At 44.7% G+C, this 17,900-nt stretch overlaps 1 protein-coding gene across 2 annotated transcripts in view; it reads right to left on the bottom strand.

Moving 5' to 3' along the window:
* Window positions 1-16,344, bottom strand: part of TMTC1 (transmembrane O-mannosyltransferase targeting cadherins 1) — a 309,847-nt gene extending 293,503 nt beyond the window's left edge. Inside the window, exon 1 of one of the 2 annotated variants that reach the window (XM_061417505.1) lies at window positions 15,777-16,344. In XM_061417505.1, the coding sequence (XP_061273489.1) occupies window positions 15,777-16,330 (554 nt within the window). In that variant the 5' untranslated portion in view covers window positions 16,331-16,344. The remainder of the gene's footprint in view (window positions 1-15,776) is intronic. The other variant, XM_061417504.1, reaches the window with a different exon arrangement.
* Window positions 16,345-17,900: the final 1,556 nt, after the last annotated feature.

Genomic DNA, 17,900 nt, shown 5'->3' with positions numbered 1-17,900 from the left:
TCCAAATAGGAAAAGGAATATGTCAAGGCTGTATATTGTCACCCTGTTTATTTAACTTAGATGCAGAATACATCATCACAAACGCTGGGCTGGATGAAGCACAAGCTGGAACCAAGACTGCCGGGAGAAATATCAATAACATCAGATATGCAGATGACAGCACCCTTATGGTAGAAAGTGAAAAAGAACTAAAGAGCCTCTTGATGAAATTTAAAGAGGTGAGTGAAAAAGTTGGCTTAAAGCTCAACATTCAGAAAATGAAGATCATGGCATCTGGTCCCATCACTTCATGTCAAATAGACAGGGGAACAGTGGAAACAGTGGCTTTATTTTTTGGGGTTCCAAAATCACTGCAGATGGTGATTGCACCCATGAAATTAGAAGGCGCTTACTCCTTGGAAGGAAAGTTATGACCAACCTAGACAGCATATTAAAAAGCAGAGACATTACTGTGTCAACAAAGTTCCTTCTAATCAAGGCTATGGTTTTTCTAGTACTCATGTATGGATATGAGAGTTGGACTATAAAGAAAGCTGAGCGCCAAAGAATTGATGTTTTTGAACTGTGGTGTTGGAGAAGACTCTTGAGAGTCCCTTGGACCGAAAGGAGATCCAACCAGTCCATCCTAAAGGAGATCAGTCCTGGGTGTTCACTGGAGGGACTGATGTTGAAGCTGAAACTCCAATACTTCGGCCACCTGATGCAAAGACCTGACTCGTTGGAAAAGACCCTGATGCTGGGAAAGATTGAGGGCAGGAGGAGAGGGGGACGACAGAGGATGAGATGGTTGGATCGCATCACCGACTCAATGGACACAAGTTTGAGTAAACTCCGGGAGTTGGTGATGGACACGGAGGCCTGGCATGCTGCGGTTCATGGGGTTGCAGAGTCAGACACGACTGAGCGACTGAACTGAACTGAATCCACACTTTCACAGACTGCTGCTGCTGCTGCTAAGTCACTTCAGTCGTGTCCGACTCTATGTGACCCCAGAGACGGCAGCCCACCAGGCTCCCCCATCCCTGGGATTCTCCAGGCAAGAACACTGGAATGGGTTGCCATTTCCTTCTCCAATGCATGAAAGTGAAAAGAGAAAGTGAAGTCACTCAGTCGTGTCCGACTCTTCACGATCCCAGGACTGCAGCCTACCAGGCTCCTCCATCCATGGGATTTTCCAGGCAAAGCCCATCACTTTCCAGATAAAGCCCATCACTTTAATTTCCCTCTTGAAAAACACCTATGTAAACGAAGAAAATAAAAGCAAGTATATCTCTGGAAGAGACTTCTGCTTGAGAATATACTAGGGTCCATCCCCAAGGGGACCCCAACTCTATTTCAGTCAAAGAGCCATACCTTAGTGAACTGGCAGGGGTATGGAAACCACGTGAGGTCTTGGCTCTCCATTGTGGTGACTCAAGTCTAGTTTGGGGCCCTGAACCTGGAATTTTCCTGGTTATATAAATAGGTCAAGTAAGATTTAAGAGGGCTGCCTGTCCGCTTCACGTCACCATTCCTGTGGGTCACAACATTCCAGTTCTCACCACATCCTCGTGCCTGCCATGTCAATGCTCTCACCTAGACTTTGGCCGCTAAGCTCTGCCACCCGGCCTCTGGAACTCCAGGGTCCCATCAACCCCACTGGAGTCAGAAAGCCCGCTGCAGTGGCAGCATCTCCCACATCACACTTGGCCAACAGCAAAGAAATGCCACAGAGCTTCCCAACCTTGCAGGCACTCTCCTATTTATGAATTTCTCAATGCCTCAGTGCAGAGAGAAGCATTTGGCCCTCTCAGGGGATGCAGGATAGGGGGTACAAGAAAGGTGTGTGTAGACGATGTGATGAATGGACCTCAATGTTCCCACCTCAACGAGCGTCTGGATTCCTTTCTCTGTTATGCCAGGCAGATTTTGGCATTTCAGCCTCATTAAACATAGGCCCCACTGAGTCGCAGGGCTTCCCGGGATTCTGAATCACCAGTGTGCTGGTTACAATTGCTGATTCCCTGATCCTATCCCAAAATATTCTAAGCTAGCAGATCTGAGACGGGGCCCAGAGATCTGCCCTAAGCAACCCAATAATTCAAGACAGGTGATACTCAGAACTGTAATGCTCAGATCTCAAAGCTTAAGGGAAAGCTGCACATGGTTGCTATGTTTACCAGAAAAAAAATCCAGGTTTCTCAGCAATAACATAACATACATTCTTCTCCAGTAAAAACCATAAACGGGGGAAAGAAAAAACTAAATGTACCCCTCATCTTCTGTTTTTGGTGTCTCAAGTGATGGCTTCTCCCACACTTCCCTGGTGACTTTCCACAGCCCAGTACTAATTCTCCTGTCTTCCTCTCTCACCACTCATTTTTCTTCTTCTCATCTCCTGCCTTCATTACAGCTCTCAAATGCTTCTAAGTGCTTCCCATAGTCTTCTTAGATCATTCAGCCAATAAACAACAACATCTGGATCTTCTCATTTTTCCTCTAAGGCCTGTCCCTTAGGCCCTTCATCATTTTGGTTGCTTTTCTTCTGCATTCCCTCCAGTACCAGGAATAAATCAACAAATCAGCATCACTTCATGTCTCTAAAGAACCAAAGGATGTGATTCACAGGCACCGGTGCAAACAAGAGTGCGGAGATGAGACAGTGCCCTGAGGCAAAGGCACAATATACACCCTCCACCCCGCCTCCCACCCCAGCTCTGAAGAAGCTGTAGGGAAGGACCAGGCTGCGTGGAGCTGGTCAGGAGGAGGCCACAGTCACTGTTTGAGCAAAGAAAGGGTGGGGAAACAGGGCAGGAAGATCAGAGGCCATAGAAGGAAGCAAGTCCCAGAAAATGTGAGTCCACAAAGAATAAAAATTAACACATCAACACCAAACATAATATAATTATATCTGACCTGTCAATTTTAAGGAAATGGGTTTCTTTCTTTTCAAGGTATGTATGTTTGGTGGAGTTCCTGGATGCAATGCCATTCAGACACCAACTACCTGACACAGCCCTGCCCAAGACTCCCTCACTTCAGACACCAGACCACCTGCACCTCTGACCTCCCAGCCACAAATTCAGGGGTTCCCATGCCGCCCTTAGATTCAACAATTTGTAAGAACGACTCATAGAATTCAGGAAAGCATAATACTTATTTTTTTTAATTGATGTCTTTATTTTTAATTAGAGTATAATTGCTTTACAATGTAGTATTGGTTTCTGCAATGTAACAACAAGAATATATGTATGTCCCCTCCCTCTTAAACCTCCCTCCTACCTCCCACTCCAAGCATGATACTCTTTTACGATTACAGTTTTAATATAAAAGATATGAACCAAAACTGATAGGAAAAAAAAAAGACCCATGGGGCCAAGTCTGAAAGGGTCCTAAGCACGAGCCTTCTGTGTCTTCAGGACACATCAGCCCCTCAGCACACTGATGTAGAACTGCCGACCAGGAAATCACAACCAAACTTAACCAGGGTTTCAGTGGGGAAGCTAACTGATTCCAGCACTGGCCACTCCAGCACCCCTTTCCCTTCCCAGAGGTTGGAGGGTAGGGCCTTCCTAGATACTGTAACTGCAGAACCAGCTCAAACTGGCCCCATGCTGTTTCTAACAAGACACCAAGGTGTTTTTCAGAGACAACAGAATAAAACCACAAGTCATGCAGCTGAGGCATGCTCTTAGGAGAAAATTGTGACTTCAGATAATGCCCAGAACCAAAGTTTCTCTGCTCTCAACCCTACCCTCCAACCCCCAATAGGGAACTAAAAGACAGGAACATGACTGCAACCTGAACACCTTTCAGAAGTGAACAATCCATTGTTCAGGAAGATCCAGTATGACACCCCTTCATCACACCTTAGCATCAGAGGCCAAGTTACAAAGTCCTCCAATCCAAACCACCCAACAGGGCTTCTGCACACCGACCCTCCTCCACTAACCCTAAAAGCTTGAACCCTGCTTGCTGTCTCCTTGCTGCTTGACCTCACAATAACGTCCTTTTCTCAAAAGCCAGTGCCACAGCACCGTTACCAGCCAGCCTGGCTTAGAAACAAAAATCATCTGGCTCCAAGTCCCAACTCTTGAATCATAAGACTAGTCTTTCCAGCAGGACCACCTGCATTCTAAGGCTATCTGGAGGCCCACCGTGAATCAACTCCTCCTTAGCGTAAACTCAGGTGTGGTCCCAGGGAGTCCCCATGAACAACAAAATCACTCCTATCACTCTGGAAACTCAAATAGTTTAGAAGCTCCTTCCCAGAAATCTGGGGAAAGGCCAGACAAATTCTTGCACAGCTGCAGGAAAGAGGAAGTCTCTCCCACTTAACCATAGCACCCTTGAGAAAGTATTTTCAGGTCCTTATACTCCATGTGGGCTTCTCAGGTGGCCCTGGTGGTAAAGAACCCACCTGCCAATGCATGAGACATGAGACTTAGGTTCGATCCCTGGGTTGGAAAGATCCCCTGGAGGAGGTGAGGGCATGGCATTTCCCTCCAGTATTCTTGCCTGGAGAATCCCATGGACAGAGGAGCCTGGCGAGCTACCATAATCTGTGGAGTCGCAGAGTTAGACACGACTAAAGTGACTTAGTGCACACACACACACACGCATACTCCATTTAATCCAACCAGAAATGATATTTCATTGTCTAACTCATTAACTGGGAAAAAAAATGGCCTTTCATTACAGATAGCAGGACACTGGCATGGAGGAATTTGGGTCTTCATGAGCAGGGTGTGGAGAGAATCCCATGTAATTCTAAGGTTTGCCAGAATTGTGTCCAGTTTACAGCAAGTAACCCCCAACCATAATGCTTCAATCTGCCACAAAAGAAGCTTATGATTTAAAAGTGCAAAAGATCTCATTCTCCCTCTCCACAGAGGGTCACGGTCTTAGCAGATTACAGCAGAGCCATAGGAGCCCTTTCAGGATCAGAGCTGCCCCTTCACCTCCTAGTAAGTAGGACCCACTGCAACTCTCTGCGTGTCCAGCAAATTCCTGGTCTGCTCCCACTTTTGTCTTTGATGGAGGAAGGGAAAAAGATACATAAGCCAAGAAATAAGTCCAGCAGACTTTTCCCTCTACCTTGTAAGGGTGTTGTTGCCATTGTTTAGTCGCTAGGTGATGTCCGACTCTGTGACCCCATGAACTGTAGCCCACCAGGCTCCTCTCTCCTTTAGATTCTTCAGGCAAGAATTCTGGAGTGGGTTGCCGTTCCCTCCTCCAGGGATCGTCACAACCCAGGGACATCCTGCATTGGCAGGCAGATTCTTTACTGCTGAGCTACACGGGAAACCCTGTAAAGGTGTAGCCCTACCTAAATCATTAACTGAATATTTACCTACCTAAACATTTACCTGAAGAAGTAGGGCATTCACAAACATGATTTAAACAATTAATTTATCAAGCTCCTATCTACGTTGCATGTCAGGCACTGTTCCAGGTGCTTAAGATAAACCTCATAGAGTTCACACAATAGTGAGGAGACACAAAAAGCAGCAATAAATACATGATGCCAGATAACAGTGAGGGCTACCAAGGCAAAGAGGGTAGGAGAATCTGAGAGTAAGGATGGCACATGGAGGAGTGCCAGCTATTTCAGATCAGGTGGCCAGGGAAGGCATCTGGGATAAAGTGACATTTGAGCAGAGACTGAAGGTGGTGAGAGAAGAAGCAATGCAAGGACCTGGGGAAAGAGCATTCCAGGAAGAAGAAGCCAAGTGCAAAATCCCTTGGGAGCCAAAAGTTTGGTCTGTACCAGGAATACAGACTCTACCACGTGACACAGAGAGAATGAGGTGGAGACTGAAGACTATAGGTCTGGGCCAGGAGCAGATCAAACAGGAACCATTTCTTATCATTTGGAAAAGGAACAAGGCCATTACTGATGCAAGATTAGCATTCCTTATCCCCCTTTTAAGTGGGGAGATTACATAATCAAAGTTTGAAAAAGCTGAATGTAGCTCCCAAGGATGATAGGAAATACATTTTTTATTAAAACAAAAATGACTGCTTCAGAAGATGTTTTCCAAACCTTCACTGATTTGAAGAACTTACCTATTAAAAACTCTCATGATTCAGAAATATATTCCTCTCATTTCCCATCCCTCCTACACCATCAGACTGTAGTCTAAAGTCTATTTTACATCTAAAGCATATTCTAAAAGACAAGAATCATAACCTTCTTCTCTTGGGGTTTCTAAGATAAACTTCATTTAGAATGAAATTTTCAGAGAACATTTTTTTCATTTTTTTATATAAAAATCTTCATTACTTCCAATCACATTTTTTCTTAGCTACACTACATCCATTACCAAACATCCTAGAAAATCTAGTCAAACATCCTAAACAGTCTTCACTTGTCTTAAGATTATCAGTCTTGTAGCAATAGACTATTTCAAAATGAATGCCCAGAGAGGTCAAATCAAAAGGAACAGAACCAAAAGGTTTTGGGCACAGAGGCTAGAGCTGACTTTCATGGTTGGCATATCATTTGTGCCTTAAAGTTGCAAAGTGCTGCAAAAAAAAAAAAAAAAAAAAAAAAAAAACCTCTCAAGATCCAAATATTAAAATGTTGAAAATCCTTACAGCTGCACATATTAAGATATTCTATTTTTTAACTCTGACATTTAAACCACCCACTTTCACTCATATGGTTTATATTACCATCAGAAGCATTCAATAAAATAAAACTTTACAGCAAACTAGTAGAACACTATGATCTAATAGCCTGAGCATGGAAAGAGATCAAGGTCTTTTATTTGCCTTCCTTCTCCTTCTATATCATGGAAAAACCAGTGGTTCTTTCTTGTTGAAAGAAGCTTCTCCTTGCTTTTCGATGTGGAATAGCACAGCCAAGAATTCAGCAGGAGCTGCTTCTCCATGAAAGTTAAAAAGCTAAGCACCTTTTAAATCAATTAGGACCATTTTTCAATGTGGGCATTACAGGGTCTGGTTCTGGGTCAGTTCAGCGTCTACAAAGTGACTTCAAGTGCTTCTCCTGATTCCAGTGTTAAAAACAGGTCATGGCCAGTGAAGGATAAAGAAAGAAAACAAAAAAGATTACTGCTGCAGATTAAGTTTTCACAGATGTTTTGATTCTGCTCTACAACAGTCCAAAAATATTCCTGTGTGCCCTTGGAAATGAGATTATGAAAAGACTGAATAGAAGATTTGACTAGAGACAGAAATTCATTAGAATTCTACATTCACTCCAAGCAACACAAAGAAATGATCATTTGTATCAGTTAAAGTTTGACCAGAGAAGCAGAACCACCAGGAATGATACAGCTAAAGGAATTTGCTACAGAGATTTGACCTTTCATAATCCAGAGAAACTCATTTAATAGCCTATGCAGGGCTGCTGCTACTGTGTCTGTAACAAGTGGAAAGCCAGCAGGGCAGGCATTCCAGAAGCAGGGATGGAACCTGAAGTAGGGGAAAGAAGAAGGGGCTGGAATCCACAAAGAAGAACTAGAATACACTTCTCTCTTGCAGCCTCCTAGGCTCCAACTTAAACGATGGGAGTGGCTTGCAAACAGGCCAGCAGTGTCCATAGAGCTGATCACACATGGGCACCATGATTTCAAGTAGCTACAGGAACTATGGAAAACTCTGGAGGAGCTGCAGAATCAGCTCTGCTGCACAGCAGAGCAGGTTAGTCTGCAAGTCGGGGAGAACCAGCATGAGCTGTGACACACCAAAACCCACACCCAGCTTCTGAGCGAGGACATGGCTGAAACAGAGCAGGGCACTCTGGGACGTTCCCAGGAGAGACCCCCACCTCCAATGTCCTCAGCCTGCCTTCTGTCTGTAGAAAAACTTTAGTTGAAGAATAAATTTAATCAGAGAGATGAGAGAATGTAGAAGCAAAGGAAAGCAGTCAAATAAGACTAAATAGTTTAGCCATTAAACAAGTCAAAGAATTTTAGTTCCTGGGCTTCCCTAGTGGCTCAGAGGGTAAAGCATCTGCCTGCAATGCAGGAGACCCAGGTTCGCTCCCTGGATCAGGAAGATCCCCTGGAGAAGGAAATGGCAACCTGTTCCAGTATTCTTGCCTGGAGAATCCCATGGATGGAGAAGCCTGGTGGGCTACAGTCCATAGGGTTGCAAAGAATCAGACACTACTGAGCGACTTCACTTTCACTTTCACTTTCAAGGGCTATAGATAATACTCTAAGCCATATCCTTTGCAGATACTGAAACCCCCCACCAGGTGGAAGAAGATAACTACACGATGACCAGACTATAGCCATGACATAAACTGCCGTGATTCCAAGAATGGGCCTCAAGGAAATGGGAACAAACCAACTTGGAAATGAAGATCAACTGTACTTCAAACGATCAAAATGAAGCTGGTCAGACATGTGATGACCAATTTCAAGATGACTGACTATCAGAGATGACTGCTATTTCTACAAGTAGCCACCTCCCTCCACCTATACACCCCTGAAATGCCCCTTTTAAAACTCTTGTCCAATAATTGTCAGTGAAGAGTCAGCCTTTGGACATGGGTCCACCCTCTCTTCTAGTTGCTGCCTCCAAGATAAAGCGAACTTTCCTTTCCACCAACCTTGTCTCTCAAGTATTGGCTTTCTACCAGTGAGCAGCAGGACTGCATTTTTGGTAACACAGTCATTTCACTTTCACTGTCTAAACCTCGAACAAATTTCTCCTGTCTGCCCCTAACCCAGTACAGCACAGGAAAGAAACTTCTAAGATGAGGTTCCAGTTAGCTCAATTGATACAGTACAAAGTCACCGCATCTTGGGAAGCTGCTTTCATCTTCCATTGTGCTTGGACCCCCAAACTGGTCAACGTAGACACTCTAATAATCCACTTCCCCACTTCAACTTCTACCCATTTCTTACCTAAGAAAAACTGTGATTAGTATTAATATATTTCTATACAAGCAAGCACCTTTATGATAACAAGCATTACTTTTTTTATAAATAAGTTTATTTAGCATTTACTATAAGGGAATTTCTATCTGTTAGTATGTGTGACATTCATTTATTTATTCAAAGATAACAAACTACATTTAATGAAATAAATCAGTTTGAGATTTGCACTGGGAAAAAACTCATGAAGAAGATGAAGGAAAAACAAACTATAGAGTAGAAGGAAATCCTGACAAAGAATTTATATCTAGAATATATTAAGAAATCGTAAAACTCAACATTAAAAAAAATCTATTTAGAAAAATTGACAAAAATATGAAGAGAAATTTTAACAAAGAGGCTATACAGAAGTCAAATGGACACATGAAAAAATATTTAACACCATCAGTTAGCCATTAGAGCCAATGAAAAACACAATGACATGTCACTACACACCTATCAGAATGGCTAATAAAAAACAATGACAAAAAACTTGTGAGGAAGTAGAGAAGCTGGATAACACATATATTGCTGATGGGATGGGATGGAAAACAGTTTGTCAGTTTCTCAAAAAACTAAACATGTAACTACCACATGACACAGCAATTGTACTCCTGACATTTACCCTAGAGAAATAAAGACTATGTTCACATAAAACCCTGCAAATGAATGTTTGTAGCAACTTTATTTGCAATACCCAAAAACTGGAAACATTATAGCCAACAGCAAAAAGGTGAAAACTTTTCTTCTAAGATTAGGAACAAGGTATAAATGCCCACTCCTGTCATTTCTATTCACATAGAACTGGAAGTCCTAGGTAGAACACTTAGGCAAGGAAAAGAAAATAAAGGGGATCTACATCAGGAAGGAAGAATAAAATTATCTCTGTTTACAGATGACATGATCTCATATATAGACAACCCTAAAGATGCTACCAAAAATCTATCAGAACTAATATAATTCAGTAAAGCTCAGTTCAGATCAGTTCAGTTCAGTCACTCAGTCATGTCCGACTCTTTGCGACCCCATGAATCACAGCACGCCAGGCCTCCCTGTCCATCACTATCTCCAGGAATTCACTCAAACTCCCGTCCATCGAGTCAGTGATGCCATCCAGCCATCTCATCCTCTGTCATCCCCTTTTCCTCCTGCCCCCAATCCCTCCCAGCATCAGAGTCTTTTCCAATGAGTCAACTCTTCGCATGAGGTGGCCAAAGTACTGGAGTTTCAGCTTTAGCATTATTCCTTCCAAAGAACACCCAGGGCTGATTCCTGTAGAATGGACTGGTTGGATCTCCTTGCAATCCAAGGGACTCTCAAGAGTCTTCTCCAATACCACAGTTCAAAAGCATCAATTCTTCAGCACTCAGCTTTCTTCAGAGTCCAACTCTCACATCCATACATGACCACTGGAAAAACCATAGCCTTGACTAGACGGACCTTTGTTAGCAAAGTAATGTCTCTGCTTTTCAATATGCTATCTAGGTTGGTCATCGGAGAAGGCAATGGCACCCCACTCCAGTACTCTTGCCTGGAAAATCCCATGGACGGAGGAGCCTGGTAGGCTACAGTCCATGGGGTCGCTAAGAGTCAGACACGACTGAGCAACTTCACTTTCACTTTTCACTTTCATGCATTGGAGAAAGAAATGGCAACCCACTCCAGTGTTCTTGCCTGGAGAATCCCAGGGACAGGGGAGCCTGGTGGGCTGCCGTCTATGGGGTCACACAGAGTTGGACACGCCTGAAGTGATTTAGCAGGTTGATCATAACTTTTCTTCTAAGGATCAGCATAAAATACCAGCTGTGTTTCCATGCACTAATAATAAACTCCTGGAGGAGGGCATGGCAACCCACTCCACTATTCTTGCCTGGAGAGGCCCCATGGATACATGAACCTAGCAAGCTACAGTACAGTCCATGGGGTCACAAAGAGTCAAACACGACTGAACGACTAAGCACACACAATAATAAACTATCCAAAATTAAGGGGGGAAAAAATCCCACTTACTATAGCAACAAAAAGAATGAAATACTGAGGAATAAAATTAACCAAAGGAGTTTCCTCAGTGGTAAATAATCTGCCTGCAATGCAGGAGACATGGGAGGAAGATCCTCTGGAGGAGGGTATGGTAACTCACTCCAGCATTCTTGGAGGGAAAATTCCATGGACAGAGGAGCCTGGTGGGCTATAGTCCATGGGATTGGACAGGACTGAAACCACTGAGTATCAGCAGCAAATTTAACCAAAGAGATGAAAGACTTACACACTTATAACTTCAAATCACTGATGAAAGAAATTAAAGAAGACACAAATAAGTGAAAAGACACGCCATGTTCATAAATGTGAAGACTTAATATTGTTCATATATTATAGATTCAATGTAATCCCTATCGAAATCCCAAGGCATTTTTTACAGAAAAAGAAAAAAATCATAAATTTTATATTGAATCAAAAAATCCTGAATATATAAAGCAATCTTGATCAACAGGAATAAAGCTGGAGGCACCACACTTCCTGACTTCAAAATATATTCCAATGCTACAGTAATTAAAACAGTGCAGTACTGGCATAAAAACAGACTTACAGATCAATGGAAAAGAACAGAGAAATTAACCCATGTATATATGAAGAAGGCAATGGCACCCCACTCCAGTACTCTTGCCTGGAAAATCCCATGGATGGAGGAGCCTGGTAAGCTGCAGTCCATGGGGTCGCTAAGAGTTGGACATGACTGAGTGACTTCCCTTTCACATTTCATTTTCATGCATTGGAGAAGGCAATGGCAACCCACTCCAGTGTTCTTGCCTGGAGAATCCCAGGGACAGGGGAGCCTGGTGGGCTGCCGTCTATGGGGTTGCACAGAGTCAGACACGACTGAAGCGACTTAGCAGCAGCAGCATATGGTCAAATGATCTTTGACAAGGGTTCCAAGAATATACAATGGGGAAAGGATAGTCTTCAATAAATGGTATTGGGAAAACTGGCTAACCACATACAAATGAATGAAATTAGACTCTTACAACATGTACAAAAATCAACCCAAAAATATAGTAAAAATTTAAATATAAGACCTGAAACTATAAAACTGCTACAAGAAAAATACAGAGGAAAAACTTGATGATGTTAGGCTTGGCAATGGTTTCTTAGATATGATAACAAAAGTACAAACAATAAAAGCAAAAATTAGACAAGTGGGACTACATCAAACTAAAGAAGCTTTGCAGAATAAAGGAAACAAATCAAGAGTGAAGAGACAACCTACAGAATAGCAGAAAATTTTTGCAAACCAAATATCAGGCATGTTATTAATATCTAAAATATATAAGGAATTTCTACAACTTAAAACAAAAGAAATTAAATAACTTGATTTTAAAAATGGGCAAAGAACAACTTGAATAGACATTTCTCCAAAGAAGACACAGGAATGGCCAATAGGTAGAGGGAAAGATACTTAACATCACTAATCATGCAAATTGTGCTTTAATCATGCAAATCAAAACCACAATGAGATACCACTTCATTCCTGTTAGATTCGTTTTTATGAAAACAAACAAACAAAAGGTAAGCATCAGTAAAGATGTGAAGAATTGGGAACGTTTGTACACTATTGTTAAGAAAGTAAAATGGTACAGCCCCTATGGAAAACAGGATAGAGGTTCCTCAAAAATTAAAAATACAATTACTATACGATTCAGCAATCCTTCTTCTGGGTCTATATCCAAAAGAATTGAAATTATGACTTTGAAAACATATATGTACTCCTGTGTTCACTATAGCATTATTCACAGTAATCATGATAAAAAACAAATCAAGTGCCCATCATCAGATGAACGGATAAAGGAAAAGTGATATATACACATGATGTAATATTATTCAGCCTTAAAAAGGAGGAAATCCTGAAATGTGCAACAACACAGAAGACCTTGGAGAGTACTATGCTACATGAAATAAGCCAGCCTCAGGAGTCCACTTACGTGAGGTCCCTGAAATAGTCAAACTCATAGAAACAGATACTAAGATGCTGGTTGCCAAGGGCAGGGTGAGGTGAGAGCAGCATCAAGAGTTGCTTTTTGACAGGTACCTAGTTTCAATTATACTAGAGGAATAAGTGCTGGAGAGTTGCCGCACAACATTGGACCTACAGTTGAAATACTATATTGTACTCTCAAAAACTTGTTAGGATGGTAGATCTCATGTCAGATGTCCTTACAATATTAATTAATTAGCTGTTAATTAAATGGCTTTAAATTTTCAAAATTTTTCCTTAAAAAGCTTAAGATACAGGTAAGACAGCTTGCACACATCTCAAAGGCCACTTTGTGTTTTCACCAGCTGTGCTTGTGTGCTCAATCCTGTCCAGCTCTTTGTGATCTCATGTGACTGTAGCCCACCAGGCTCCTCTGCCCATGGGATTTCCCAGACAAGAATACTGGAGTGGGTTGTTATTTCCTTCTCCAGGGCATCTTCCTGACCCAGGGATCAAGTCTCTTGTGGCTCCTGCATTGGCAGGTGGATTCTTTACCAGTGAGCCTCCTGGGAAGCCCTATTACCTAAATTAAAAAGCATAAAGACATGACCTATGTAAAGTCCCCAGGCCAATGCTTGATTCACACTAAACAGTTAGTAAATTGATTTTCTGTCCTTCTTCAAAACAATCATCAGAGTTGTGTTGGCCTAATATTGTTAACATCATCCTTTATACATGCCCAGCCTTACACTATTGCACCAGAATATGCAGTTGCACCTCAGGTGACTATGATGAGAAAGTCTCCACAACTTCTTCAAATCAATGCTTGTAAGAACAGAAAGATTAGCTGAATTTCTCTTTCTGAAGAGGCACTATTCCTTTCCAGTTAGTGCTCTGTTGCACTCTAGATTTGCAACTCAAACATCTTAAAAAAAAAAAAAAAAAAGAGAGAATATCTTACACAGCCAGTAAGATATACTCTACAAAGAGCAATGCATCTTAGCAACCAGACTGCTTTTTCTAACCAGTGAGTATCACAAGTGAAGTTGCCCTCTGCCCCCTCAATTCTTCTCCTTAGCCCCTGTTCTGCTCAATGCCTGTTTTCCTCTTCATAAATGGTCTTGCCTCACTGTCTACTCCTTTCCTCCCTTCCTCTGTCTTCTGCCCCTGCCACTTTCTGCATGAATTTTATTTATTTATTTTTTTCCTGCATGAATTTTAAACATTTTTTTTTAGAAAGCCAAGAAGTGAAGATACTCTTCTCTGTCCACCAACTGGGTACAGGCATTTGACCCTGACTTTTGTATATGGGCTTCCCTTGTGGCTCAGCTGGTAAGGAATCCGCCACCAATGCGGGAGACCTGGGTGCAGTCCCTGGGTTGGGAATATCCCCTGGAGAAAGGAAAGGCTACCCACTCCAGTATTCTGGCTTGGAGAATTCCATGGACTGTACAGTCCATGGGGTTGCAAACAGTTGGATATGACTGAGTGACTTTCACTTCACTTCACTTTGTATATGGAAAACATTCAAAGGAGGGACCTAGGCAGTCTCCCATGGCTAGTATAAGCCCAGTACACCTCCTGCTGTGAGCTTCCACACTTTAAAGTAACCAACAACTCTCTCTGTAATAAATCAAAAGCAGGTCGGCTTAGAAGTTACACACATTGTGCCACCTGAGAATGTGCCATTTTTAAAAATTTAGGGAAAAAAGGAATGAGCAACTTAGTAGCTGAGCTTATCTTTCAACTGAAAAACAAGACCACTTTCCAGCAGGATAAATGTTTATAAAATAATCTTCAGAGTCAAATGTGGAATTTCCTTACCCTCCTGAAAACATTCAACTTTCAGTGGAAGTAATTCTTCCAATCGCTCTGGTTTCCTTTTCTAAGTCATCAGCCACCTGTCAAGAGACCTGAGGCCTCCCAATCTGAGCAGGCTTTTCAAGCTGCTTACCCTGTCTCATATGACCAGTACCATGAGGACGGGTTCATATTACACCCGTTGGAGAAGGCTTAAAACGCTGATGATACTGAACCAAAATTATTTCAACAGTTTTGTCCGGCACATTATAAGCTTAAATACTGAGCCAAATCATAACGGGTTGAGTCAAGCTCATGACATAGGAGCCAGCACTCCCTGGAATCAGCCTTCTCCCCTCCCATCTGAAGCTAGCCCTCTTTTTAAATTCAAGAAAATACTCCATCCTTCAAAAATCTGACTCCCTTCGCACCTCATTCACACTTGAAATGCTGAATCATGACTCTGAGGTTGTAAAAGAAAAACTACTTCGACTGGGACGCCGGAATCCCCAGAGGACCCCACGTTTTTCTGCCCTCCTTTGCTTTGCATCTTTTAAAGTCTAAATCTGGAGCTCTTCCCAAAGATCCGAGAGGCTCCAGAAACAGTCAAGGCTGCAGGTCGGGAGAGAGCTTCTGCCTGCGGTCCTTTCCTCCCCAAATCCCCGCGCCACGGCAGCTCAGGGCTGCTAAGAGGCTGATAACTTCCCATCTGCAAAGCTGCCCAACAGCGGCCGAGAAATGCTCAACTTGGGAGCTTCACCACTACAGCCACCGCATCATCGGGCGCGCTCTGGTCTCACTTGGCCACAGCCCCACGGGAGTGAGGTGTGCGTGGGCGGCTCCACGGCCCCTCCAGCCCTGGCCCCAGAGACCAGCCCGCCCAGAGCGAAGACTCCAGAAACTCGATCCCAACTCGCAGCCCGCGCCTTCCGAGCCGCCCCGGGAGCCCGGAGAAGCCGGGCCGAGGTCAACAAGCAGAGGGGCGTGGGCAACCTGGAGAGCAGGGAGGCGTGGAGGGCAAGGGGCAGCAAGAAAAGAAACGCCCTCCCCTCCCTTCAAGCGGGTCCCTCAACTTCTCCCAGCCCGGTAGAGGGTGAGTAGAAACGGCCGCTGCGAGCCCAGGGTGAGGGACTCACTTGAAGGTGAGGACGCAGAGCGGCCGGTAAGACTTGTGGCTGGTGTTCTCGGCCATGCCCTTGCCCCAGAAATCGTTGGAGAAGATGCCCCAGAGCAGAGGGGCTCCGGGCCGCACGTCGGGGTTGTTGACGATCGCCCACACGTCGTCGTGCACGAACTCGCCCCTCAGGGAGCGGCCGTAGCACAGGCAGCTCGCCCCGGCCAGCAGCGCCGCGGCTCCGGCCGGCGCGAGTCCGCAGTCCCGCCGCCGGGAGGGCGCGCGGTCCCCGCCGCCGCCTCGGGCAGAGCTGGTCACCACCATCGCGCCGCCGCCGCTGTCCTGGTCTCTCCCGGGTGTCTGGCATCCTCCCCGGCCGGGGCCCGGACGGTGCGCGGCAGCTGCCGGGAGATGGGCTCGGGCATGGCTGGCGGCAGCTGGACCGGCCGCTGGCGTCCCGCGCTCCGCCGCCGCCTGCGCCGCCGAGTTGGCCCAGCTGCAGATAAACAGCAGTCCCCCCGCCTCCCCGGGCCATCGCCACCTCCTCCGCCCCACTGCGCATGCCCCGCTCGCCATCGCCTCCACCCCCCAATCCCGGGACCGGCGCCGCTTTCCCCCCACGCCCCGCACCCTCCGCCCCCGCCCGGCTGGTGTAGCGCTCAGCCTGCAGGCGCGGCGTTAAGAGGTGGCGAGAGTCCGTGTGCAGGTAGAGAGGTCGCGGCGTGGGGCCGCCCGGAGCGGCGGTGAAGGGGCACCGGGGTCCTCTCCCCTGTGCCCGCGGTGCCCTCTGCCCCTCATCATTTCCCCGTTAAGGGTCTGCTGGGGGGGACCTCACCGACGAGCACCTTCCCGGACCAGGACGGGCTTAGCAGGTGCGTAGCCGGAACCCCCGCCCGCGCTCCGGGAGAGGGAAGTGGCCGCCGCCGCCCGGGACGTCCCGGCTTTTCAGCACCCCGGACAACAGCAGCGGCCGCTGGGCCATGCTCTCCGTCCGGCTCCGCTCTCCTGTCCGGTCTCCGCCTCCCTCGTCTTCTTCCCGGGCTTTCTGTCCCCACTGCCCGCGTCCCGCGGTTGCAGCCTCGGGGCGGGGGTGGAAACCGTAGGGAAATGGAGCTTCCGAAACGTATTTCTGAAAACCGAGAGACGGTCTCCCTGAGGTGGGCTTCCTGCCCGCCCTGCCCGGGTTTGTTCACCGGCTGTTTTTCTTTACCGCCCATTCCTCTGCTCGCCTTTATAAAAAGTCTCAGGTTCGAGTTTGGGTTTGGGAGCCGAGTTGGCTTCTGAAACATTTCTCCTCGTTTGTTTTTTACTGCGGTTCTTAAAACAATCCGGGAGATGCCAAGCAAATTACTTTTTGTCCCCATGTGAGTGGATCACATGGGCCTGATTATTACTTCCTACTCTGTGAGTGTATTTGAACTCTTCCTGCTAAGTCGGTAGGATTCAAAACAAAAACCAAACAGCTTTAAGGCCTCTGGCTTCGGCTCCCCATCTTACAGTTTCTCTGCAAGGTTCTTTTCGTTTTTTTTTTTTTTTTTAATATTGCTAATTATAATATATAAATAAGCTAAGTATACCGTTGTGATGAAGTTCAGTAGAATTTCTCCATGTTTGAAATATCTGTGAACTCTTCAATGGACCTTGTGAATTTTTATTGCTATGTAATATTGAAGTTACCTGGAATTTGACACATCCAGATAGAGAAATTTAAATACAAAATTTACCGTATTATTCTCATTCTTCCAAAATCGCTAGGAGTTTTGATGATCTAAAAAGAAAGAAGAGTAGGGGGAAAAAAAGCAAAAATTCTTCTTGCACTGACTAAAAGCTTATGTCACTCTAGGACACCCTTTTTTTTTTTAATTAAGATACATCTGAGCAGTTGAAAACTCAATGAATTAAGACGACATATTCCAAGTCAGGATGTTTTTATCCATTTCGCTTTGTTTTTTAGTGACTTCATAATTCGTGACTGAGAAATGTGTTCGTCCTTGCATCAAAACTTTTTAACCCGTGGGTAGCCTTCATATCCAGACCCCACACACACCTGAGTCTACCATCTCCCCCACGGGACACATTACAGTCTTTCTTCTTTGCCTGTCCATTAATTTAATTAAAATGTGTGAATGTTTATGTTATACTACAA

The sequence above is a fragment of the Bos javanicus genome, chromosome 5 (genome assembly GCF_032452875.1).
Source record: "Bos javanicus breed banteng chromosome 5, ARS-OSU_banteng_1.0, whole genome shotgun sequence".
In the NCBI taxonomy this organism is placed as follows: Eukaryota; Metazoa; Chordata; class Mammalia; order Artiodactyla; family Bovidae; genus Bos; species Bos javanicus.
Note: the sequence above shows the minus strand (reverse complement) of the source record. Positions and strands in the feature narration are given on the sequence as shown.